This window comes from Paramormyrops kingsleyae, chromosome 3, assembly GCF_048594095.1.
Source record: "Paramormyrops kingsleyae isolate MSU_618 chromosome 3, PKINGS_0.4, whole genome shotgun sequence".
In the NCBI taxonomy this organism is placed as follows: Eukaryota; Metazoa; Chordata; class Actinopteri; order Osteoglossiformes; family Mormyridae; genus Paramormyrops; species Paramormyrops kingsleyae.
This window is the reverse complement of record NC_132799.1, coordinates 4,066,195-4,092,830: the sequence shown is the minus strand read 5'-3', so window position 1 is coordinate 4,092,830 and position 26,636 is coordinate 4,066,195. Positions and strand designations below refer to the sequence as shown.

Below are 26,636 nucleotides of genomic sequence, written 5' to 3'. Positions count from 1 at the left end.
GAGCCACGATTCCGCCTACTACATTCCTTTCAACTGAGCAAAAGAAAAACATACCGGATTCAGCGGAATCAGAAAGCAACAGAAAACCCTATGACTGACAAGCAGGAAACGTAATAGGAAATGGGAACAGAGTTTGGCCCTGCCTACCCCGAAACGTCCGTGGCTCGGTTTTGAACAAAGTTAGTGGAAGTAAACGGAGTGACAGGAAAGGCAAGGGCAGTGGACAGTAATTTGGATAAAGTAGCTCTGTAATTAAATGAGCGATTTCTGTAATACTTTACCTAGTTAGTGTGTACCGTGTCTTGAAAAATGGCATTGACCCCCGATGAAGGCGATAGAGATAAGGTGAGTGAAGCCCGTAGCTAATTCTTTCTATCGACAGTTTCCATTTTCTAAATTCTAAAATGACAGTACGGGTTTTTAATACATAACATGTTCACTTATTTCATGCAGCTGCAAGTTGACATGACAGTCTTCTATCTTCCGTTGTTCATTATTAAAAGATGAGCCAGTTAATAATGTGTGTCACGGGAAGTTGAACTTGATAGCTAACTTGTTAGCTAGGGCGCTCCTGCAGGACGTGTCACATGCTTTGCCCATAAAATTGTTTTTCCTTGTTTTATTCCCGTCTAGTAAGTGCGCAGCCCATCGATGCTTTCAAAGTTAGCATTAAAACTTGCATTAAGCTGCACAACTCATACGGAGATAGAAAAGTAACGTATGTTAATTATGAATGAGATTACCTGGAGTTTTATTTTCGTTTCTCACAGTATAACTGTGTGTACAGGCGTGTCTTGGAAGGCTGTGCCCTTAAATTATCTGCACAACTAAGTATAGCGATAGTAGTGTTTGGCTGTGAAATAATGATACACTTGTTGTGCAAAATACTTCTTTATGCGTGTATTTGGCGTAGTACTGGTGTTTTTGCGTTGTGGTGGGGGGGGATTATATTTGGTTTGTATAAGCGTGTGTAAGTGGCGAGTCTTATTAATTTTAATACTGGATGTCCAAGGAGACATTGTGAGCACGCCTGAATTTGCGCCCTCATTTGCGCCTTTCGCCTGTCACCCTCGTGTCGGACGCTAATTGCGCTTTTTGGAGGTTTGTTATCCGATTATCGCACGCGCCATCCAGACTGATTCTAGTTGCCAGTTATTCTATTATACACTTAGCGCTTCTTTCTTTTTCCAGCATTACTTCCGAGTGCATTGATTTGTTCTTTATTGTAACAACATTTGATCTTGACTTGCGTAAATGAGATCACTTGTCGAAATTTAGGTGTCTTTTAATTTCCCTACCGAATTAGCAGTTAAATATTGATTTTGTAAATTAACATTGACAAGTTACACCAGACTAGCTTGCTCAAGAGACATTCATCTATATATCAGATTGGTGTCTGGTTGCAGTAAATGTTCGTGTGCCTGTGTGTGTGTGCAGGAATGCAGGTATTTTAGCTCTTTCTTTTTTGCGTTTGGAATTTGAGTCATACATCGTGTTGCAGTCAAGTGCACCGTGTTGTGTTGATTATATCATAGGCCAGTGATTTTGGAGGTCTGCTTCTTTAAGGCTTCCTGCCAGGCATTCCACGGGAAATAAGGACTTCCACCTTATCTGTGGATGTGTTTCTGCTGACACTGCAGTCGACCCTGGGATTGTGTGACACACGGGTCAGGGTTATGGGGACATGCTCTGATCATCACTTGCATTTATCTGTTTTTTTGTCCGAAAGCTGAGTTTTCTGTGCCAGCTTTCTGTGCACCTTCCATAAGAATTGGTTCAGAATTACTGGTAGTAACGAACAGACTGCCAAGGAATTTTACAATGTGCTTGACATTCAGTTATGCCTGAAGCTCTTCCTTTGTTTGCTGTGATTGCCATGCTTGCCACTGTCATTTTGTGCAATAACCCAGTGAATTATGGGAAGTAAAGGCCTTGTGGCGATTTAATGTATTGAAATTATCTAACCACCAGATGTGGATGGAGTGTGTTGAGGCCCTGAGGTGAATTTTACCTTTGTCTCTCTGGTAGAAAGCATGTGGTTCTCTGTCTGCCTTGAGTGGATTGGTGTCTGTCTGCATCCTAATTACTAATAAGGCAAGCCCGGACAGCTGAGGTAGGGGGGACGATGAGCTGTGTCATCCATTAGCACATTGCAGGTCGCTTTTTTGTTTCCTGGTGTATTGTTGGTCACCTTGTGTGTTGGGTGTGTGAAACAGCAGAGGCCTGGTTTTACTGCTCGGAGGCCTCGTGTGATGCAGATGGACATGGAACACACACACAAGTCTGTTTATTTTGACATGGACAAATGCTTGTGTCAATCTGGATTATGACACATCAGTTCAATTCAGTTCTATTCAACTATTGTCATTATAGTATCTAGAGGTAAACATATAATGAGTGTCTTGTGACTCCTACAGCTGGTGCAACAAGTTTAAAATAGAATAATGGAATAGTACAATAGTAGAATAACAAAGACTAAGACAGTAGAATAACAGACAGAGTAAGGAGTATATGTGTCTAAAGCTTTTACATAAAACAGGCAATACTGTATTTGTTCAAGAGATCAATATCATAACAGTATGAAGGATATGGTGTGGTATAAACATTGAGTTCTGTAAACAATTGTAATGAGTAATGAATAGATCAGCAGATATGTATACCAGGTCAGAAGAGTACTACAGTGCAACATCAGGAGACAGGGGTCAGGAGTAGGGGGATCTGTGGGGGATTGGAGGTCATGTTTCACCATTCAGATGTCTGGTACTGAAGTAGGTGGTCCAGATTCTGAGACACTTAGGTCTTTTTCCTGAGGGCAGGAGTGAACCATTGAAGGATGAGAGGATTCTTTGTAGATGCTATGCCCCCTTTTCAAGCGGCGTTTGTAGCAGACATCCTGTGTTGCGGGTAGCTGAGTATTGATGATGTGCTGTGAGGCCTTGCCCACTTTCTGGAGAGCCTTCCTGTCTGAGACTGCACTGTCACCGTGCCATGCAGTAATACCATACGTGACAATGCTCTGGAGGGTGCTCTGGTAGATGTTGACCAGGACATTCTTAGTGAGTCAGACCTCCTTCATCTTCCAAGGAATTAGAGGAATTGCCAGGCCTTCTTTGCAATGGAGGTTGTGTTGAGTGTCCCTGAGAGATCCTCAGTAATGTGGACCCGTAGGAATGTGTAGTTAGTAACATTTCACCTCAGAGACATAGATGTAGATAGGGGTGCGGTGATTACAGAGATGTCTAAAGTCAATAATGAGTTCTTAGATTTATTTTTTTTGTTGTTGATAAGAAAGTTGTTGGTGGAGCACCATGATTCAAAGTGCTGGACCTCCTCTCTGCACCATGCAGAAGACTGTTCCTTCTCTTAGGACCACAACTACTTTGCACAGGTCATCTTTGGTGTTGCTGGCCGTTGGACCATGGGGCCCTAGTCTCAGTCCCAGGCTCAGAAGAGTATAAAAGCCATTTGTAGGGTTGATTGTTGTGACTCCTGATATGAATGTTGTTACACTCACACATACACAAAAACAGTATGTTTAATAAAAAGTGTACATTTCCCTGGCTTCCATTTCCAAAAAAGTATATTTCTTTCTTTAAATACTCACGAAAGCAAAACAAGGAAAGGAGAGAGAAATCTTTGAGGCCCTTGTCTAGAGCCAGCTACAGGACGCTGTTTTTCCATTCAGTAATATAATTCTTAGGTTTATTTAAACTCATGCAGCAGTCTTGAAGCAGAAGGGATTGTAGATAAGTGAACACTTTGTCTTCTCAGGTCCGATCGGTGTCTGTGGACCTGAACAATGATGCCTCTCTGCTCATCGACATCCCCGATGCTTTATGTGAGCGGGACAAGGTGAAATTCACAGTCCACACCAAGGTAAAGGGGGGGCGCCCTTGTTCTCAGTGAGAGGTGTCACTCAGAACTCTGCCTTTCTCCCTCTGGATCTCCACCTCCCAGTTGGTGGGGGCCTCTGTGTTTGACTCCATGACCTTAAGAGCAAAAGACAAGAAGGTGCCTGCTCTGCATGTTATAAATTTGTTACCCCCCCAAAGAAAAAAATGTTTATTTGGACAGATTATCTTTCATCACAGAGCATGCTCACATGCATACCAAGATTTTAACTTAAATGTTGACATTATATTTGTTTTTTTTTGTTTTGTTTTTTAAACACTAGATATCTGTGGTCTACTGGCCTATATCTTTTATTCTGTGATAGCCAAGCATGGTTCAGACTTTTGAAACATGAGAGAATGAAGACCTACAGCCACATCCTAGCTTTGTGAAATGCAAAACGTGCATTTATCGTGACTGTGTTTAGCTAAGTGTTTGTGACCAGGCCCGTCCCTGGGTAGTGTTAGCTGCCCGCCGTGCTCGGTGAAGCAGGCTAACGGAACAAAACCCTATGTTTCCTTAGACGACACTCAGGAACTTCCAGAAGCCCGAGTTCTCAGTGCCACGGCAGCATGAGGACTTCATCTGGCTCCACGACACCCTGGTGGAGACGGAGGAGTACGCCGGGCTTATTGTGAGTCACCCGACCGGGCCCAGAGGGGGCCGGTAGCTTGGCGTTGGGGAGTCGGGCACCAGCCAGAGAGAGGTCTCCAACAAGGGTGGTGCTCAGCTGGACACATTGAACCACGTTGTTGACAATGAGTAAATCGTCTGATGCAGGCTGTGTAACTTAGCCTCCTCCCTGGGCTGGACTCACAATCTTTATGTAAATAACTGTCAGAGTTTGGCTGTGTCTCTTATCTGAGACACATGGCTGCTTCTGTAATATGTTAGATAGACACCCCCAGTCTAATGGGGACTTTACAGTAAGTGCTGTTAGCGTTTTCGACACACAGCCTGCACTTTGGGCTTCCTGTGCCTCACTTTGCGTGTTGCACAATTACCGGTCAGACACGCTTACGTGGCAGACACTCTTCCGACCGTCACAGATGTGGCTCACTGTCTTTCCACGAACCCACTAGATCCCACCAGCCCCTCCCAAGCCTGACTTTGAGAGCCCCCGGGAAAAGATGCACAAGCTGGGGGAGGGAGAGGCATCCATGACCAAGGAGGAATATGCCAAGATGAAGCAGGAGCTGGAAGCGTAAGTGCAATGCGGCCATTGGCCACCAGAGACATTGTAATTAGTAACTTAATGGCAGGACTGTTTAAGGAGCTCAACATCAATGTAGTCAGGTGTGTGGTACTTTCAGGAGATCCCTCTTCCCCCGAGTTAAGCCCCATGTCTGTATGTTTCTCGGCAGTGAGTACCTGGCAGTATTCAAGAAGACCGTGCAGGTCCATGAGGTCTTTCTCCAGCGCCTCTCCTCCCACCCAGTCTTAAGCAGGGACCGCAACTTCCAGATCTTTCTGGAGTATGACCAAGACGTACGTGGCTCCCGGTCCCCAGGGCAGGGGGCGTGCCCAGGCCGTGTCCTTCCAGGACTGGCTTCCTGTAGAGTTGCTGGCCTTGCATTTGCAGGAGGATCACAAACGTTTTTGCCTAACCTCAGCACTACAGCTGTGTTTGTTACATGTATATATTTTTAAAGAACAGTGTTTGCATGATTCCTGTTTTGTAATATGGCAGCTATATAGCATTTTCTGCTTTTGTTGATGATGTGTTTGGGTTTCGTGGGGCCTGTCCATTGTTAGTGTTTCACGTACCTTTTCTGAGAGTTGAGGTTCACTGCGGTTCTTTGGTTCCTCCGACAGCTAAGTGTGAGAAGGAAGAACGCCAAAGAGGTGTTCGGAGGGTTCTTCAAGAACATGGTGAAGTCTGCGGACGAGGTTCTGATCTCGGGAATCAAGGTCCGTTGGGCGTCCTGGTGAAAGTCAACACCTTGCCATTCTCAGTGCTGTTGGCGTTCGGAAGGCATCGGTCACGTGTAGGTCCCATGACTCGTGACAGATAATACTATATCCTGCAGGAAGTTGATGACTTCTTCGACCAGGAGAAGACCTTCCTGCTGGACTACTTCAGCAAGATCAAGGACTCCACTGCCAAAGCGGAGAAGATGACTCGCTCCCATAAGAGTGAGGGCACCTTTCCCCAGCCTGCTTATACCTTGTTTCTGTGAGCACCCCTCAGTGCTCACCTCCCCTCACTTTGCAGGTGTGGCTGAAGATTACATCCACATCTCCGCCACCCTGAACAGCCTCTCTGCAGAAGACACCACAGCACTGAAACAGTGGGTACCTATAGGACACGGTGCCTGAAAACCTCTCTGCTCTTTGTCTCTGGGTTCTCTGTTTCCGTCTGGCTTTTGCATGTAGCTTTCCAGTAAAAATGATGCTCTACAACATGGCAGAACCTGTGGTGGTTGCCCTGTTGTCCAAGACCATGACTCCGCCCCCTTGTGCCTGCGCAATGACACTTTATCTACAGCGGTTGTGATCCATTAGGACCTGTAGCTCAGGTTACATGGGGACCAGATTTGTTCAAGGAATACAAAGCCGTGGCATATGGCCTTCCTGAATTTCTTACTTTCTCTTCCTCCTATTTAAATTCAAGCTTTTAAATTAAATTACATTTTTTTTATATAAAGTGAAAGAAAAGCTATATTACCAGATAAAGTATCAACACTCTACTAAAGCAGTCAACACACAATAGACTATGACTGGAATATATATTTAAATGAACTGCAATAAACTGCATGTTTGGAGAAGATAACAATTTTTCTTTCTGTCTCTTTCCATCGCTTCCTCTTTCTGAATCCACAAGGCACTTGGAGAAGCTGTCGGACCTGTTTGAGAAGCTGCGGGTACGTCTTGTCGAGTCCGTGGTGGTGCTGTTAGTGTGCATGGTGCTGTTAGTTCGCATGGTGCTGTTAGTGTGCATGGTGCTGTTAGTGTGCATGGTGCTGTTAGTGTGCATGGTGCTGTTAGTGCGCATGGTGCTGTTAGTGCGCATGGTGCTGTTAGTGCGCATGGTGCTGTTAGTGCGCATGGAGCTGTTAGTGTGCATGGTGCTCTTAGTGCGCATGGTGCTGTTAGTGCGCATGGTGCTGTTAGTGCGCATGGTGCTGTTAGTGCGCATGGTGCTGTTAGTGCGCATGGTGCTGTTAGTGCGCATGGAGCTGTTAGTGCGCATGGAGCTGTTAGTGCGCATGGAGCTGTTAGTGCGCATGGAGCTGTTAGTGTGCATGGTGCTGCTTCTCACCGGCCGGCTGCCTGTCTGCTCATTTCTGCCAGAAAGTGGAAGCCCGGGTGGCGTCAGATCAGGAGCTGAAGCTGACGGAGCTGCTCAGGTACTACATGAGGGACATCCAGGCTGCCAAGGTGAGGGCCGTCTTCGTGGCAGGAGGGTGTGTTTCCGCTTAGTGGCCCAGTGCTGAGTCGGCGCACAGTGCGTCTCTGATTTTTCTTATTGACTTATACGGAGCTGGATTGTTGAGGACCGTCCATTTGTAGTCCTGGCTGTGGCCAGCAAGCAGTGACGTTCATGGTATTACACTCCCTTCCCATGATCCCCACCTACCCACGTCCCCTAGGACCTCTTATATAGACGGGCCCGGGCGCTGGCCGACTACGAGAACTCCAACAAGGCCTTAGACAAGGCTCGGCTCAAGAGCAAAGATGTGGTCCAGGCGCAGGAGCACCAGGAGCAGTGTCTGCAGAAGTTCAACAAGCTCTCCGAGTCTGGCAAGAAGGGTGAGGGCGGCACTGGGATGGCGTTTATTCAGCCCGCCTTGGGTTGGTACTTCGGTGTTCCAGTGGCCCAACAGGAACTGTGAAGGCATCAGATCTAGCTGACTTTCCCATTAGTCATAGACAACAGTGAAATGTCAGATTCACATGTGTAGAGATCCTCCTGAAAATAAGATTGTTCTGACCTTGGCAATGAGGGGGGGGGATCCTAGAGAAAAGAATCACAAGAGGAGATTATTAAAGGGTTATTCACAAGTCTTAGAGGTGGATATCCATTGGTTTCCTCCAGTAAGGGATGCAGTGATCTGGAGTCTGTTCAGGCACAGAACCAGATGCACTTTGGATGTCAGTCCATTGCAGGGCATATACAGATACTTTAAGAGCAATTATGTTAATTTAGTGATTCACCTAAAGCTTTGGGGGTGAACCACCAGAGCACAGGGAGGTCAGACGCAAACCTGCAGCCCAGTAGATGTGTGATGGTGACACGAAGCATAGACCCACTATGTTACCCAGAGCCGAAGATGATGCAGATCATTTTTCTGAGGTTTTATCACCGAATTCAGGGTCATTGACATGATGTTTTTCTTCTGCAGAGCTGACCAGCTTCAAAGGAAGGAGGGTGGTAGCTTTCAGGAAGAACCTGATCGAAATGGCAGAGCTGGAGATCAAGCACGCTAAGGTGTGTGATGGACCGACCAGCCGTTAGCATCCCCAGCGGCTCCCGACCCTGTGTTGAACCCACCCCCCCCACCGTCCATCTGTCTGTTTCTGCAGAATAACATGTCGCTGCTGCAGAGCTGCATCGAGCTGCTGAAGAGTAACTGAGAGCCAATCTTTGGACAGCCAGACTGAAGGGAATCCCCTCAGTTCACCTCCAACTGCACCACCCACACCTTCCCTGGAGCCACCAGCGTAGCTGTCCTTCAGCACACTTAAAGTTTACAAATATTCCACCCCCCCTTGCTGCTCCCATCTCCTGCTAACCTACGTCTGTTTGACCTTCCTCATGCTCGGTGTCCATTTTTGTGTTTCCTGAACGCTTTGGGCGTTGTGTTGAGTCCTTCGCCACTGGAGTCCCCACTAAAGCATGCCATTTTGAATTTAAGTACACATAGCTTCAGCTGTGTACCCCAAGTTTGTTTATTGAGTGTACTGACTAGCTTTAGCCATTGGTTGACATGCACTGTCTTTTGGGTGCTGACAATGAACCAGAATCCCCAGTTCTGTCCTCTGGTCTTTGCAGTGAATTTAGTTGCCCTTAGTTTGTTGATTGCCTACGGTCTTCTCTCTCTATCTCTCTCTTTCCCCTTCTCTCTCTCATTTCGTCACACAGTGAATATTTCCTTTTTTGCCTGGTTTGATTCAGGCCTTTGAAACGCTGACAGTTGGCCTTGCTCTGCACTGATGTGGAATGAGGTTTGGACACTTGGATGAGCACGTTAGAAAAACAGAACAGGAGTCATTGCGTTCCTTCTTCCCCTTGGTCCGGTGTAGTTTCCTGTATGTGTGTTTACCATCCGGTGGCACTGTGTTTGTGTTTATGTTTGTGTTTGTTTTTCCCCTCGAGGGATAAATGGAGCCACCGTGTAGCACTATACTGGTAAAAGCACGGCAGGGATGATTTTTAAGACTCTGGTCATGTTTCTCTCTCTCTCTCTCTCTCTCTCTCTCTCTCAAAGGACACCGTAATGCTTAAAAATACAAATTATCCCCAGATGGGGCAGGTTAAATGTGGGAATCCTTTTCAGCGATATACACGCGGCCTTTTGTGGCGGGAAAATGAACAGCAACAACAAAAAAAACTGACCAGTTTTTTGTTACTGGTTTTTTTTACTTGGGGATATTTATATGCTTTGACCAGTGCCCTGTGTGTTGGTGAGGCATAGTACCAGTGTGAGTCACCCCCTTAACCTTACATCCGCCCGAGTCAGAGTCAGATGGTCCTGACTCGTGGTGGTGCAGCCAAACCCACTTCCTGCTGCGTGTGGCTTCTCCATCTCAACTCCACACCTTCCACCAGCTTCCTGGCCATTCGTGCCACTGTGCCAGCCGTCCTGATGTTCTCTCTCTCTTTCCCTCCATCTCTAGCATCTAAAGATCACATTCTGTCTCTTTCATGCTTCTGTTTCAAAAAGATGTTTGCTTTTTTTATTTTCATAGTTAGTCGCAGGCTCTTTTCTATTTTTTTTTCTTTCCCACAGACCCATGAAAATTGCATGCTAAAGCAGTGGAATAAATTTGCATTTCTGTGTAACACCTGAATTCCATCAACCCAGAAAAAACGCCATGTTTAAAAGCAATAAGAGAGCGTGATGGCACTACAGTTTAGAAATCAATTGTGAGCTTGATTATTTCCTAAATCGTTATTGTTTTTTTTGATAATTGAATGTATTTCTAATTGATACAGATTTTGAACAATGTCTTGTAGATTGTTTTTCTTATGGAGTTTTGTTAGTTTTTTGCTCTTTTTTAAGATTCTTGTAATAATGACAATAAATGTCTTAATTTCCCAGCTGAAGGTGTTTCAATCAGTATTTTTTTTTTCCTTGGGATTCATGGAAAATAAAGAAGGACATTAGTAGTTACATTATTTTGCCAGTAGGGGGTAGTGTCTGCCAATGTGCCAACAATGTTTTGACCTGTTGTCTGAAGTCTTATCAGCTCTATTCTTATTGTACATTTTTGTAGGAGCTGAGAAATTTGAACTGTCACTGAAACTATGCAAGTTCTATGATGCAGTTTTTTAAAATTATTTATTTATTTATTTATCTTTAGGTTTTTCCTGTCATGAGCATTTTTCAGAGCATAAAAAATGCACAGGACCCACGAGAGACAGCAAGTCTGCAGCCGTTTAGCTGTACCTCAGTGCGTCTGAGCAATGGCAGTACCCCTGTCTTTCATTTTGCTGTGCTTTTTGTTTGGTCTGTTTTTCTCTTCTTCAGATTTGCCTTGCCCAGCTGGGATTGAGTGTGCTATGAGGAGTCTCTTCCTGGGGGGGGTTGGATTCTGTTACACTGCCATATGATTATGTTACAGAAATCTCCGCACAGCCTATATAACGAACTGCGGCTTGGACCAAAAGTAGCGGTGGCCAGTGTGAGCCCTGAAACGTTATAGGCCTGGGATTTTGAGTAATGGCTGCTGTTAATCTGCAAATGGAGTAAAGGTCAAGGTGCGGGCGGCGGGGGGGGTGGGTTTTGACGGGCCGGCGAATCCCATCATGGCTGCGAGACCATCCGGAATATTCACAGAGCTGGGCTCATGGCGAAAATGTGATTAATAGCCCTTAGCAAGTCTGATATCCTTGTTTTTCAGCTCAGATGAGGCACTGTAGAGCGGTTTATACACAAACTAGGCCCAATTTCCTCTCTAGTATTCCTGGCTAGCCACAGCACTTGGGTGTAATTTACTACCTCCCTTCACGTGGTGAGTAAAATTTTTTTTGGAGGGGGAGGGAGGGTTCCCAACATAGTTACTCTAAAGGGGTTAATTTAGGACAGTAACAACAAGGAATACTGAAGCTAATTTTGAAAGTTACGAACTCACTGACAGGCAGGAACGCAGTTGACATGCCATAGCCACACAGGGGCCACACCGCTGCAGCTCCTTTGCTCTCCAGAAGCACTCGAGGAGTCATGCATTCACCTCCTGCGCACCACTGATGTACTGAGCTGTTATTTTTGCACTTGTGGTTTTCCTGTTAGCATTAATGAGTCTCTCCCTTAAGCAATGTGTTCTCAGCAACTGAAAATTCCATTTAACTGGAGGTTTTTGATGATCGCGTAATTCTCTGTGATTTCTAGAGATTGCAGTGTGTGAAAATCCCAGGACCGGGACTTTCTGGATCGGCCACATCCGATATCGACAGTCATGCCATGATTATCTCAGGAGTGTTAATGCTTAGTCAAACAAAGCCTGAACTTCTTGACCCTGTCTCTACACACTATGTATTCAGCATTCAGAGGAGCAGCCTGTTTGCATTAACAAGCAAGTGTACCTAATAAAGTGTCGACAGAGTGTAATATAATGTGGAAAAAGGGGTCAAAATAAACCCCTAAGGTGTATCGAAGAAACAGGTTTTCCAAATTATTGCCCAACCTGGCCAGATGTTAAGTCTATGAAAGTAAAAGAAAGCACTTCGAGTGTTATCTGAACAGGAATTAGGGACCATGTAATGAACTATGGTCAAATTGGTTATTTTTTGTTTTTTTTGTTTGCGATGTCATGTTCCCTGTGACCTCCTGAACTTCAGCATGGACCTGGATCGATGCAGTCACGTGTCTGAGCTCTGAGATATTCCAGTTTTGGTAACAGCTGGGAAGTCGTGCGCGTATGAATGCTCCAACAGCAGTGGCGCGCTGCTGTGGAGAGCAGGATGTCTGCACCTCACTGTAGATCAGGAAAGCGTCCACCTCTGGGCCGGACTGTGTTCTGGAGATCTCAGCGAAAGATCTTTACCCTGGAATGAATCTCAGCCTCAGCAAAACAAATTCATGTGAGCATATGTAGCCTTCAAGACTAACAACATCCTTCCCTCACGGAAGGTGAGATGAGAGAGAGCCAGGACCACACGATTACGTGACCCTATTCAGCAAGACATCATGCTGTAGATGCAGAGTAACTGTGGCTCATTGGTTGACTTGGGAGCAGATTCAAACTCAGCCCAAAAACATACTCACCAGTGTTCAATGTGTGCGTGATCCTTCTTCCAGCCCCTGGAAGCTCTCAAACTGTGCTTTTTGCAATCGAGTGTGACTTACATCAACGGTCATAACCTGGAAACATTAACTATCATCTTCCTGATTGTTAGCATAGTCTCTACCCGTGAAGTTTCATTTTGGTGTTTAGTGGTAAACCAGGAAGTATGTTGCAACTGCAATGTTTATCACAAATTCTTTAGATGACCAGCAATAATAACATTAACATGGTAGCCACAGGTAAAATGCCTGAATAATTCTAGTTCTATTATAGTCTGGCAGCACCTTGTGCTCTGCAGCCTTTATACAGTTGAGTTTTGCCACCCTCCTCTCCTGGTGTATTAGCTTGCAAAGTATAGGTCCATTCATAGAGCAGAGGCAGTCACATGACTCAGGCCTGCCTAGGCGCTCTTGGACGTCTGGAAAAAGCATTGCGAGTCAGAGCCGCAGCTCCAGCACGCTGTGGCCCGCAGGTGAGCTACTTGCGAGCCATTCTCTCAACAGGAAATGCCAGTAAGCCCCCGGCAGGAATCACCTCCACCAAAACACACACTGCGTTTCCTGTGCAGGCCACACTGCCTGGCAACCGGCCGCAAACAAACACTCTGTCTGCGGAAGGCCGGCAGTCCGGCCAGAATCTGATTCTGTTAGGCTCTCCGAAGTCGATTTGGTAACTCCCTAAAACCTAGAGTGGAGCGGCTCATGTGGCATTTATGCTGCATACTTTCTGACCTTGCTCCATTGGGATTGCGGTTCTTCCTTGCTGATTGGCTGCTTTTCTGGCTTTTTGAGTCCCTCCCCTACAGTGACTCAGCACTTACTGCTGCTGGAATTTGCTGACTTGGCACTTTGCTATATATCTCCTCAATGACTAGTTGTGTCTTTATTGGCCTCTCTGTCACCCATCAAACTCAATATCTAGCATCTTATCGCATCCCTCAACATGCTTTTGGCAGCAGCATAACTGAGCCACAATTTTTCGAGACAGAGAGAAGTGCTAAATCGTACACCCTCCAACTGTGCAAATAGGATCTGCAAACTGTTCATATTCTATCTGCAGCCAGTTATTTCTTTCCAATCAGTTGGAGACCAGGATCACAAGGTCTGAGCTGAAGTCCTGTGAGGCGATGGTGCCATCTTGTGCTGGTCTAGTACTCTTGTTTATGAGAGATCATTTTTGTGTTACATTTTGAATGAAACTTTAGTACATGATTTTGCTGAGTTCCTTCTGAGGTATGAATTCATTGTTTCATTGACATGGTTTGTTTGTGCACAGATTTGAATGGGATTGTATTTTTTCATTTTTTCTTTCTTTTTCAGCCATCTGAGATGCTTTCCATTGAAGCATCTACAGCATCTTCTCAAGGGCAGTGCTGAGTGAGGAGGAATTTGCACGAGTCCGCCTTCAGAGACGGCCGGCTGAAGATTGATTTTGGGGGGCTGATCCGACTTGGTGATTTCCCCTGACTTCGTGGGCCAAGTGTACAAGTTCTCCCATGAAAGGCATGTGCAGATTGGTCAACACAGAGAAACCCAACATTGCCTCTGCCATTTTCTGCCCAATCTTCGTCGCTCTCTGGATATGTAGCCCGGAAGTTTGGCTTGGGAGTGACGGCCATTGAAATTGGGGAAGCTCCAAAACACCCAGCACCAACAACATCTTGGAATCCTCAATTTCTCGAGACCGCCATCAGCAGATGCTGCACTTCCCATCATTCCTCAAGGCTTTGATCTTTGCAGATGACGGAGGCCTTTCCATCCAGAACTTTCCAGGTGCACTTTGAAGATCCAAGATGGCATGATCTTGGAAGACTTTGATGGAGCATCACCTGTCTGTGATTATCAGTAAATGCTAAGTCAGGGGATCCGTGGTACCTTGGTGAAGCATCAGTCATCCCAAGAAAACCCAGCACAGCCTACCTTGCTTTTTCATACAAGGTTTTCTCAAAGTTTCCTCCTTTGGTGAGACAGACGTGATGTAAGAAATCACGTGTCTGCATCTCTGTGTACTTTTGAGCCGGCTCTGTGTGTTTACGTGAGCAATACTGACGCCCAAGGTTTGGACTTCCAGAGCAAACATTGACCTGAAGTAAGCAGAGCAAACATGCTGACACTTTGCTGTTTCTCACGCGGGGCCTTAAATGCGAGTCTGTCAGCTTCCATCTGCGTCCAGGACCTTTCCTTTCCAGTCCTTTTTTTTGAAACCCAATATCTTTCATGCCTGCTTCCGTGGGGCTCAGGGTACTGTGTGGTACTTCTGTCAGCCCTGTCAAATGGCCCGGTGCAGCTTAGATGTGGCTCCAGTGATAAAGAGACCAAAGTCCTCAGCTGTGAACAATAGCCTGGTGATGAGGGTCACAGTGCCCAGGAGGACACGGCCACAGGACACTGGAGTGCATCTCTGTCGGTGTTTCATCAAGACTGACCCCCCAGGACCCGAAGGTTCTTTCTGGAGTCATTCCCAAGGGTCAGTCTGACACCAGTGATATGCAAAAGGGCAAGACTGTGCCACCCACCTGGCCCGTCTAAAGTAGATAACAAAATTACTGAGTGGATCCAGGGGCGATTCTAGGACTTTTTTAAGGTGGCGGCATATGATACAATTCATACAGAAGAGGGGCCATAATTCATACAGAAGGGCCAACCTTTTCATCATATGTTTTGAATTGGTGAGTGACAGAGGAGTGGAATCCAGGGGCCAATCAGCTTTCAGTGCTTTTTCAGTGCCCTTGTGGACCCGCCCATGTATGTACCCCTGGGGAACTCAACTCGCTCTTCCCCCCACCACATTCTTCTCAATTCAAAAACATATGTACACACTCCTGAGCTCTGGCTGGGGGGCCTGTCAGGTAGGAGTTGATCCTTTAGGGCCACACAAAGGCCGGTCTGTGCTCCCGATGGCCTGAAACCCCCTCATATGTTGAGTAGATGCCTGATGACCCCCCTCCTTCACAATGCACAGAGGGTGCAAGCAGAGAGAATGGGCACAAGGCTAGAATAAAATAATAATGCAATAAAAATCCAGAAACCCATCGTTTGCGATGCCTGCTGGTTTGTTATTACACTCTAGCGTTGGCACATTATGTCAGTTGTTATACCAGTTTAAAGGTGTCTCTCTTTAATATGGTCAGTCTGCTTCAGTCAAGTTTATGGGTTTTTGCTGTAACAGGTGCTACAGCAAAGGGTGAGGTGTTCACCCAAGGCCAGGGTTCAGTCTTGGGTCACGCAGTACACTGGTGATATCAAGTAGGTCATCTCCTGAGATTCACGGCCTCATTGGCGCTTCCAGGCCATACCCTTGAGTTTGCCACACAGAAGTTCTGCAACTCCTTGTATGATTCACTCTGGCATTTCATCTTCAGTCCCCAAGGCTGATGACTTCACAACTCGAAGATCATCAGTCTATATCCACTCAAGGTCAAATGTCGGCCAGGAATCGGACAGTTGAAGTCAATCTTATTAGCAACGGCCTCGGAGCATAATTGATCATAGCCTTAGTAAATACTCACAAGGCATAGCTACTACTAGTCATTGTGAATCAATTAATGCTGTGGGATAAAGAGGAACTGAAATTTTATAATGTCATGAATCATGTATCATCTTTCTCATAGTGGGAAACTTTTAAACTGTAATTTCATTTATGTAAGTATTAAAATTGGTGTTTTCATCTTTTGTTTCTTGGAGTTTGTATTGGCAGTTTCATAAAATGCCTAATAAATGTGTTACCTAGACTATTCATAACCATTCATGGCACCAAAGGCTCATGGGGAAGAGATTATAAACTTTAAGACAAATCTGGAATTTTATTTTAAACACCAAAGTAAAAGAATGCTGCTTAGAAATGCATCACTTGATGTTAGACTATTAGTATGTGTATTTTTTTGAGTTACAAAAATACATCTAATATTTAGTTGTTAAAAGCTTTTGTATGATTTCCTCTACATGGAACTGAGGGGCATTTCTGTCCACATGCATTATGATTTCAGACTTTAAATCGGGTAGTTTCTGGTGAAGTACCATGTGAAATCAGTGGGTTTTTCAGAAGATAACCTGCCATGTCTCCCTTTGTGGATGTGTGGCGTCAGCTGAAAAAGAACCACCCCAGGAGTGACCAGGGAAATTTTCCTGCTAAGTCAAGCGAAAACGAGTATTTAGTTTTATTCATTAGTGAATTTTTTTTGCATCACATTTACAGGTACTTTCAATCATCAGACACCTCCGTCCAAAGCGAAGTACAAGTACCTGATGCCGAAGATCCAACTGGAGCATAAGAGCACTGGTGCTTCTCCGGACCTCATCGTTTCATGCCCATACATCTCTGACAGCCATGTATCTCACATTGCAAATCAAAGCTCCAGTGAATTCCACAAGACAAAGGAGAAATGAATCAGAAATTGTAATAATTTCCAAAAAAATGCTGCGAGTTATAATTAATTTCTCATAATTCATCCCTTGCAGTCACTGTGGACATTCAGCAACATTAGTAAGGGCATGCCTAGCCTTTAGTAATTATGAAACTGTACACTAATCAAGTTATTTCCTGTCTTATTTTCAGTTTCTAGTGAAACGTTCCCGAGTTACAGCCTGATTCACTCATCATAGAGCTCCAGGTTATATGAACCAGCAGCTGAAAATACCGAAACTCTCCCCCTGGTCCCGTTCCACCATCCAGTTTGGGAAGTTGCATAAAGCTGGACAGATGGACACTGGTGACAGCAGCCACACAAAAAACACAGTGACTCCAGTGAAGCCAGAACTCATGACGAGAGCAGGGAGGCAGTACATCTGTCTGATGCTGCACCCCCAGCCGTCATAGCAGAGGGACAGCATGTGTGATGAAATGCATGAAATGGCTTTTGTCCGGGCACAGAAAGTGGCTCAGGCAACTCTCAGACCCAGTTTACAGGGGCTTGGTAATGATTTCCAGGCCCTTGGTTGGGTCGTCTATAAGTGTGGGACTCTGCTGTTCAGCGCTATCGGAGATGTGGCTCTAATCACTGGTCACTGGCAGCTCTACCAAGCCGCTCAAGTTGTGCCTGTGCCTCTTCGGAAATGCTCCTCTGCTATTGGTTGCACGACAAGTGAGATGTCACCCTTGAGAATGCCGAACATTTTCTGGTGACACCAACAGGTCCTTTGAGCTTCTTCCGCCATTTCCCACAATTCCTCCAGAGGAAACTGCGATGCATTTCTCGCCCATTTACAAACATATCAACAAATGGAAAACCTTTGCACTGCAGCATATTTATTCTGCAGTATGAAAATGAAGGTAAACCAATCAATTTTGGAAGGCATGAAAGAATATAAAACACACATGACGTTTAATGCATACTAATGTGTATAGATGGGTTGGCACCCCATCCTGGGTTGTTCCCTGCCTTGCGCTTGTAGTCTCTGGGATAGGCTCTGGACCCCCCGTGACCCTGAATAGGATGAGTGGGTACAGAAGATGGATGGATGGATAATATATATCTGGAAAATCTCAAATGTTGGTAACATTGGAGATGCGCATATCTTTTATCTGGTAACTGTAAAAGTTTATTCTTAATGAGTGAATGTTTGTTCCACACTCTTACGGGCTGTGTTTCCTGCCCGTCTCTCCCCCTCCATAATACGGAAAGTGGGCCACGTCCTCTGCTTCAAAGAGGGCATAAATTGAAGCTCGTCATTCGTCTGAGGGAGGGGGAGCGAGGGAACCTGTCAGATCTGTGATTCACACCCCCGCAGATGAGCACGAGGGCTTCAAAAGGCTGTCAGCGGAGTGTGGCCCCCTATCGTGCCACAGGTATACACACAAGAATCTACAGGGACGTTCGTTGCCTTTAATGGGGTTTTGAATGCTTGTTGCTAGTTTGTCTTTTTGCTAACACTTAACTTACTGCCATGTTCTTAGTAATTTATAAACACATTTATAACAAAAAACAGTGCATTCATAAAGCATTATAAATATAGCTATAAATATTTACGAAAAGGCATAACACATTATAGCTATGTTTATAATGCATTATGAATGCATTATTATTTGCATTATTATTGTGAGTGAGTGGGGTGGTGTGTGGCTCTGTGGGTAGGGGACTCTGTGCCCATGATCAGGAGGTTACTGGTTCAACATCCATGGCTGAACGGGTGATTTTAATGTTGGGGCCTTAAGCAAGACCCTTAACCCCAGATGAGTGCTGAGTGCTGAGACACATAGTGCATAAAAGTCGGCAATGTTCTGTTGACTCAAAACTGGGAGCTTCGTGGAATGGGCTTCCATGGACGAGCAGCTGCATGCAAGCCTCACATCACCAAGCGCAATGCCGGATGGAATGCTGTAAAGCACACTGTCACTGGACTCTGGAGCAGTGGGAATGTGTACTGTGGTGTGATGAATCATGCTTCTCTGTCTGGCAGTCCGATGGCCTCGTCTGGGTTTGGTGGATGGTAGGAGAATGTTACCTGTGTCTCACTGCAACTCTTAATGCTTCAGCATACCAAGACATTTTAAAAATTCTATGCTCTTCCAACTTTGTGGAAACAGTTTGGGGAAGGCCCTTTTCTGTTCCAGCATGACTGTGCCCCAGTGCACAAAGCAAGGTCCTTAAAGACATGTTTGGGTGAGCTTGGTGTGGAAGAACTTGACTGGCCCACACAGAGCCCTGACCTCAACCCCATGAAACACCTTTGGGATGATCTAGAATGGAGATTGCGAGCCAGGCCTTCACATCCAACATCATTGCCTGACTTTACAAATGATATTCTGGATGAATTGGCAAAAATTCCCACAGACACACTCCAAAATCTTGTGGAAAGCCTTCCCAGAAGAGCGGCAGCTGTTATAGCTGCAAGGGGGGGACAAACTCCATATTGATGCCTATGGACTTGGACTGGGATGTCATAAACATTTCTGTGGGTGTAATGGCCAGGTGTCCCAATACTTTTCTCTGTATAGTGTATGTCATAACCCACCTTATGAGCATTTGTACAGGCCTGATGAAATGATTGCATCAAGAACACAAAAACTGACTTATAACCACAAGAAGCTGTTTCCTGATGTTTGCAAATTGTTACAAGCTATTAGTGCATTTCGGTTTGCGATGTCAGTTGCATTTTCGCTTCTCAGACCAAATATGGGACGATATCAGTTTTTTCAGGTCAGCTGATGTACTGGTTCAAAGCGGGGGCATGTCTAGCGTCTAGCTTGGCCTGTGCTCAGGAGCTGTTCCCACATGCTGTCTACATGCCCCCCCCCCATACTCCCCTTTCCTTTGCAGCCTCATGACAGCGGCTCCACTGCTCATACAGCCTTCTCTTGTTTACTTCTAGCGCACATTTTATCAAAGATATTCAAATCAGTTTGTTCAAACCCATCTGATTGAACATGCTTAAAATGCTCTCCGGGTAGCTACTACTAACCATTTCCTGCTGGCCTGCTCTCAGCTCCTCCTAGCAACACTACAAATAGCAGCGAAACAGCTTCTGACGTCCGACAACAACTAGGTAGCCTAAATAAGCCAGAACTTAAGTGAATACACAAAACATCAAATGTAGCTGGGAAATAAATAGTATGTTTAATTTTTTATTATACAAATCATTGGATTTTACTGCGCAGAAAAGGTGGCTCGAATATTAGCCAACTGTGGCAGATAGCTACCTGTCAGAAGGCTACTCTGCCGATAGCAAATGATGGTGACCTCAAACTTTGTATAGATTAACCGCAGTGCAGTTAAATAACATGGCGCTTAGGTTAACCAGGTGAACTATAATGTCAACAATTTTACCTCTCATGTCCTAATTAACCTGACATCAGGGTGAGGATGCGTGTGTTTATTTGGTGAGAACCAAAATTAGACAGTTCAGTGGTAAGGGGAATGGCGGGGGTGGGGGCGGATTGCCAAGGATTGGATTGGAGCATCCAAATGGTTAAACTGGTCAAAAGTATGTGATAGGAATAGGACTAAGGTCCCACCATTCTGTGGGCTGGCAGGGCAGGTTCGGGGCTACTGCCTGGTTCTTGGTACACCCCTGGTTCAAACCAAAGCACAACGTCTCACTTTTTTCCCACAACTGTATGGGACATCTGCTGCCATTAGGGGGAATTAGAGGGCTCTTACGATCAAAAGGGTTGAAACATATGGAGGCAATGGATAAAAATGACAGATAAAAACTTCTGGAAACCATCCAAGCAGGGCGAGGTCACTGGTTTATCGTTGACCCTTACCTGCCAGGAGTCGGCGTGCCCTGCCCTAAGGACCGATATTCCACGTCAGCGGTCACAAATGTCTGCACTTACTGAATCAGTGATATGGGCATTACAGGCCACTGCTTGGCAGGTTCCCGGGCCTCCGCCCTCCAGCAGCCTGATGTGGGTATGGTACGGAACGGGGGATGGGCTGTCACTGTGCATTTCTAGCTGTCCTGCATGATAAAGTTTCCTGTGTGAGGTGCTGTAAACCTGAACTTAAGAACTTGTTCTAAAAATGCTCTCGAGTTTCACCTGCTAGACATTTCAATTCCAGTTTTTAACCTTTTCTTCCTGATTCTCTGTAGTTGTCGAAAATTGGTTTTGCCATTATTTTCCACGGAAAGAATGGTGATTCTTATGAGAAAGTTTCATCTCTGTATCTGGTTTCTACTTCCTTGAAGAAAAGGAGGGTTCACTGTTAACTCTGCCTTGCTGATATGGGATCAGATCAGCTACTCGGCATTCCAGCTTTCATCCCGGTGCTTTTCGCTTGCCTGAGACTACACGATGCTCCCCGGTACAGGCTGAATAATCTCCTGTGATTCCTGTGTTTGATGTTGGCTCCCAGACAGGACACTAATGATTTACTCCGGGTAGACACTTTCCCGGATCAAGGCTACTTCTTGCCAAATCCTGTTTACTCAGCTATAGGAGGGTCGGGAGTCATGGGTGCGCATGGGGTGGCCGGCCAAGCACAGCCAGCTGGGGCAAACTGTTTGACCTGGAGCCACATCAAACGCCAGAGATGCCGCTTTCCTCAGCTAGGAGGAGCTCAACTGCTGCACCCTAGACAATGAGTCTGGTGTTAATACCAGTATAGGTTTCTACTCAGCAGTGAGGGGATTACATTTCAACCACCATCCCAGAAAACCACCCTTGTCTTTAATTTTCCAATGCATAACCTCTCTGATTTATTCATTCATATAAATAATGAAGATAACATCCATCCATCCATCAATCTTCCAACTGCTCATAAGGTACTGGGTCCTGAGTATAATTCTTCTGTTGACTATGAAGTGGAATCTGTGTTACCTACCGTCCTGCTCCAGTGGCAAGGTGGCTGTATGCAGTTTATAGAGCTTTTGTGTGACATTAATGACCTTGACAAGAATGAGTGTGACAAGGTCCATGTACAGTACTTACACTTGAAAGGCAGACATAGATGTAACACATGTGAAAATGTGACACCTACCTTCAAAGTGTTTGGTCTCACTGTGGTTGTCATTTACAAGACATTGATGGGAAAATTATAAGCAATGTCTTCAAGCACTTATGCTTTGCTTGTGTGGGGCTCATGCTGTGGTCTGTGTTTATGTGTGTGTGGTGGTGGGGGCACTCCGGATTCTTACCCACCCCCAGGTCAGAACATATTATTTTGGTTTGGGTGACTGCTCACACAGGATATGATGCCAAAATACACAAAAATTTCTCAGTAAAAACATGGGCATCTCATTTTTGTAACTTTTTCGTCTAAATAATGTTTTCCTGAAACTGGTATCAGAGCAGTAACCAATAGAGAAAAAGTTCATATCAGCGTACTAGCAGGGTTGCCAACTTTGGTCAGCTGGCTGGCTTGAGATTTTCAATTTGAAACACGTATGCAGACGCATTTACATGCATGTAACAGTTTTAGTACCTTTCACACAGTCTGTAGGGTTTGCAAACTACCCTAACACTTACGATGTAGCAAATTCTAGGTTTATAATGAAATCATATAGATTTGCCATAAGATTTCTTCCATGAGCATGAGAGTCTGAAAGCGTGAGTGTCACGCCAATGCGTAAGAGTTGGCTACCCTGTATTAGTGAGTCACATGAGAAACAGCTGAAACTGTAGCCTAAATGACATGAATAGTGGAGGTCAGTATAAGACAGTTAACATCTTATACAATTTTCATGTCAGGATTCATCCAAGCGCTTATACTGATATATACACTCATTGGCCAGCTTGTTACCTGAACTGCTGGCTAATTCAAGAGCCTGTTCCTCCAAACAGCAAATCATGTGGCTGCAACTATGCAGACAGCATGCACACGGTCAACAGGGTCACCTACTGTTCAATCAAGCAGTAAGACACTTGACGTAAGTGGTTTTCAATGTAGTCTGATTGTCGATGCTGTACGTAGTTCTTCCTGAACCATTTCAGCAACCCTCCTGGGACCACAGAGTGTGGAGTTTAAGGAGAACGGTTTGATGAACAAAAAACATCCAGTCAATGACGCTTCTACAGCCAAAAACACCTTCTTAATGAGAGAGGGCAGAGGAGACTCGTTAAAGCTAACAGGAAGACACAAGTGGAGAAGTGACAGCTCTGTGCAACAGTGCCGAGGACCCTGGAGATAGACCCTCCTTGTTAGTAGATAAGTGCACCCAAAATTTTATATATTTTAAATAAAAAGTATATTTTAAATAAAAAGGAGCATTCAAAACAAGTAAGGCCAGAAATCTGACCCTAAATATCTAAAGTCTAACTTTTGCTTTGTTGTGATTAGAGATTTGAGACAAGATTAAATAGACATGAAATAGAATAATTAATAAGCACTTATATATAATGTTTATTGTTTTGGAATATAAGATGTTCACTTTATGCAAGAAAATGTTAATTTGTGAATTTGTTCCATTCTATAGCATAATATTTCATTTGCCTTTCCTTAGATGTCAAATAAGACTTTTTTTTAGGTTGGAATGCCATCCCTTGATGAATTTCTAGGCTTGTTTCACTTGGGTGATGTTAACAAGATTGTCAATATTGTTTTAATGGTTGAACCTCTCCCATCTACAATCTTTCCAGCACGTCGACTGTATCGAAATCCATCAGCTCCAGTTTACGCCTTTATATTAATAATAAAACAATGAAATGCTTGTGTTAATTAAAACTCCAGGAGTTTTCTTTATGAGGGCCACCAGAAATTTTTGATTGATCCATAAATATTTCACAGCAAACTGAATTTATGAACCACCACATATCAATTACAAATAATTTTATTTTCGGCCAACTCAATTCAAGCACAAATGCCCCATACACATTCACATCAAGTTACATGCTTGGCAGACTGTTTTCAAAAGCTGGCAATATAAATATTGTCCAAAGGCTTGTTTGATCACTGGGCAGATAACATACACTATATGGACAAAAGTATTAGGACACGCCTCTTAATCATTGAATTCAGGTGTTTCATTCAGATCCAAAGTCACAAGCAGTCATGCACCTAGCCATGCAGTCAGGTTTACAAACATTTGTGAAAGAATCGGTCATTCTGAAGAGCTCAGTGAATTCAAGCGTGGTACTGTCATAGGATGCAACCTTTGCAATAAGTCAGTTTGTAAAAAAATTTCCCTGCTAGGTATTCCAGAGTCAACTGTAAGTGGTATTATCGTAAAGTGTAAGTTTTTCAAAACAACAGAAACTCAGCCATGAAGTGACAGACCACGTAAAGAGCAGTGCTGCTGAGTGCTGAGGCACACAGTGCATGAAAGTTGCCAACATTCTGTTGACTCAATAACTGCACAGTTCCAAAACTCCTCTGGCATTTACCACAAACACTGAGGGCCGGGATCTTCATGGAATGGATTTCCATGGCTGAGGAGCTGCATGCAAGCCTCACATCACCAAGCGCAGTGCCAAGTGTCGGATGGAGTGGTGTAAAGCACACTGTCACTGGATTCTGGAGCAGTGGAAGCATGTTCTATGAAGTGACAAATCATGCTTTTCTGTCTGGCAGTCTGATGGACGAGTCCAGGTGTGGTAGATGCCAGGAGAACATTACTTGCGTGACTGCATTGTGCCAACCATAAAGTTTGGTAAAATAGGAGTAATGGTAAGGGGTTGTTTTTCAGCAGTTGGGCTTGTCCGTTCCAGTGAAGGGAACCCCTAATGCTTCAATATGCCTAGACATTTTTGACAATTCTCTGTTTGGAAATTTGTGGGACTAATTTGGAGAAGGCCCTTTCTGGTTCAGCATGACTGTGCTGCAATGCACGAAGCAAGGTCCATAATAACATGGTTGGATGACTGAGGTGAGGAAGTACTTGATTGACCTGCACAGAGCCCAGACCTCAATCCCATCGAACACCTTCAGGATAAACCATTACGGAGATTGCAAGCCAGGCCTTCACGCCCAACATCAGTGCCTGACCTCACAAATGCTCTTCTGGATGAATGGGCAAAAATTCCCACAGACACACTCCAAAATCTTGTGGAAAGCCTTCCTAAAAGAGTGACAACTGTTATAGCTGCGAAGGGGGGACTAACTCCATATTGATGCCTATGGATTTAGAATGGGATGCCGTAAAAGTTCCTGTAGGTAGCCAGGTGTCCCAATACTTTTGACCATACAGTGTACCTGCACAGAATTAAAAAAAAAAAATCTCAGAATCTGAATGTGCAGACAATAGGTGTGATGATGTCATGATGGTCAATACAAATATTAATTTATCAGTCTTTTACACACTGGAGAACATAAACGCTGCATGACCTGTTGTCAAATACCATCATCTTTGATGCATTCCTCTCATTTCAGTAACATATAAAACTGTAGTATTACATTTCTTTGGTCCCTCCTTCTTCCTCCTTTCTTGCTGCAGTCTCTTTACGCTCATGTTACTGCAATGATACTGCAATGTCATGCTGCTGTGCCTCACAGAGACATGACAACCCTACTTTTCATTCATTATTAAAGGTCACTTTCTCCACCCTGACCCTCAACGCCGGCACTTCGCAGGGAAGCGTTCTGAGTCCACTGCTGTACTCCTTGTTCACGCCTGACCGTGGCCAGACACAGCTCCAACACCGTCATTATGTTTGCTGAGGACACCACCAACAAGATGTGGCTCATGCCCCCATTTGCATTGGAGGAGATGCTGTGGAGATGGACAGCAGCTTCAGGTTCCTTGGAGTCACCCTCAGCGATGACCTCAAATGGACAGAGCAGCTGTCACCCAGATGTCCACCACAGTCCTCACCAGTGTCTACAGGAGAGCTATGGACTCCACCCTCACAGGGTGTATAACATGCCGGTGAGGCAGCTGCTCCGCACACGAGAAGAAAGCCCTGCAAAGTGTGGTGAAAACAGCTCAGAAGATCCCTGGCACTCCACTCCCAACAATGAAGGACATTTATACCATGCGCTGCCAAAGTGTTTCATGAAGGACTCTAGCCACCCTGCACTGCCTCTTCTCTCTTTCCTGCCTTCTGCTAGGAGACACAGGTCAACGCTCACATGCTTCACAAGATTCAGGAAGAGCTTTTACCCCAGTGCTGTCAGACTGTTCAACATACACTGCTGTGACATATGAAGGTGTAATGTGCAATAATAGCAATGCTTACTATGTGCAGTATAATGTGCAATATACAGTATACTAACAGTGGGTTCAACAAACTTACGTGCAATATTGCCAACACAAAATACACATGCTACAGACTGTTTAAAAAACACTTCACACCTGCACTCTTATGGTCACTCATGGACACCCTGTCAATAGCATGTTATCTGTTAGCTGTTTACTGTTTGTTGTTTATTTAATGTTAGTTATTGTAATGTTGCACTGCTCTGTTAATTGTTACAACCAGTAACCCAGCAAAAGATCATGCATTCACCCCCACAATATTTTTACTATTTGTGATTTACAATCTTGCATCATGTAATTTGCTAACAAGGTGTTTTCGTTGAGCAAAGGGTCAGCAGGAATTATGCGGGGAATTGAGAGGGGTGTTGGAATCAGCTAGAAAGACCACCCACATTTAGGGCTGTAGAGCTGTCGGTAGCAGAACAGAGGAGTTCTTGTTAGCCTCTCGTGGCTTTGCTGTGCCAGATGCCATATGCATAGAGAGCCAACAAAGAGGTGCATCAGGCAGTCAGGGTGTGCTGAGGGGGGAGTCTGAGGTGGAACATTCCAACCCCCCCAACCAACCAACAAGTACCTTGTCATTGGGACTTCCTCTAAAAAGCTGTAGTGGCTTTGGGGGTGGGGGGGATGCTGTTTACATTGCCCCTCCACTTCCCACAGAATTCCCGGGCTGTGACCATGCAGATAAAATGCGTGCCTTCTGCAGACACAGACAAAACAACA

At 44.9% G+C, this 26,636-nt stretch overlaps 1 protein-coding gene across 1 annotated transcript; it reads left to right on the top strand.

The window, feature by feature from the left end:
- Positions 1-205: 205 nt before the first annotated feature.
- Positions 206-10,162, top strand: snx5 (sorting nexin 5). Its single transcript, XM_023796257.2, has 13 exons — positions 206-345; positions 3,772-3,876; positions 4,415-4,525; positions 4,974-5,095; positions 5,256-5,379; positions 5,707-5,802; positions 5,922-6,027; positions 6,107-6,182; positions 6,716-6,755; positions 7,186-7,272; positions 7,485-7,644; positions 8,238-8,323; positions 8,419-10,162. The coding sequence occupies exons 1-13, from the start codon at positions 310-312 to the stop codon at positions 8,467-8,469; spliced, it is 1,200 nt and encodes a 399-aa protein (XP_023652025.1). The 5' UTR covers positions 206-309; the 3' UTR covers positions 8,470-10,162.
- The last annotated feature ends 16,474 nt before the right edge of the window (positions 10,163-26,636 follow it).

Coding starts and splice junctions, on each gene's coding strand:
- snx5 (XM_023796257.2), top strand. CDS start 310: ATGGCATTGACCCCCGATGAAGGCGATAGAGATAAG. Junction 5,803..5,921: donor TTCTGATCTCGGGAATCAAG/GTCCGTTGGGCG, acceptor TATATCCTGCAG/GAAGTTGATGACTTCTTCGA. Junction 7,645..8,237: donor CTCCGAGTCTGGCAAGAAGG/GTGAGGGCGGCA, acceptor TTTCTTCTGCAG/AGCTGACCAGCTTCAAAGGA.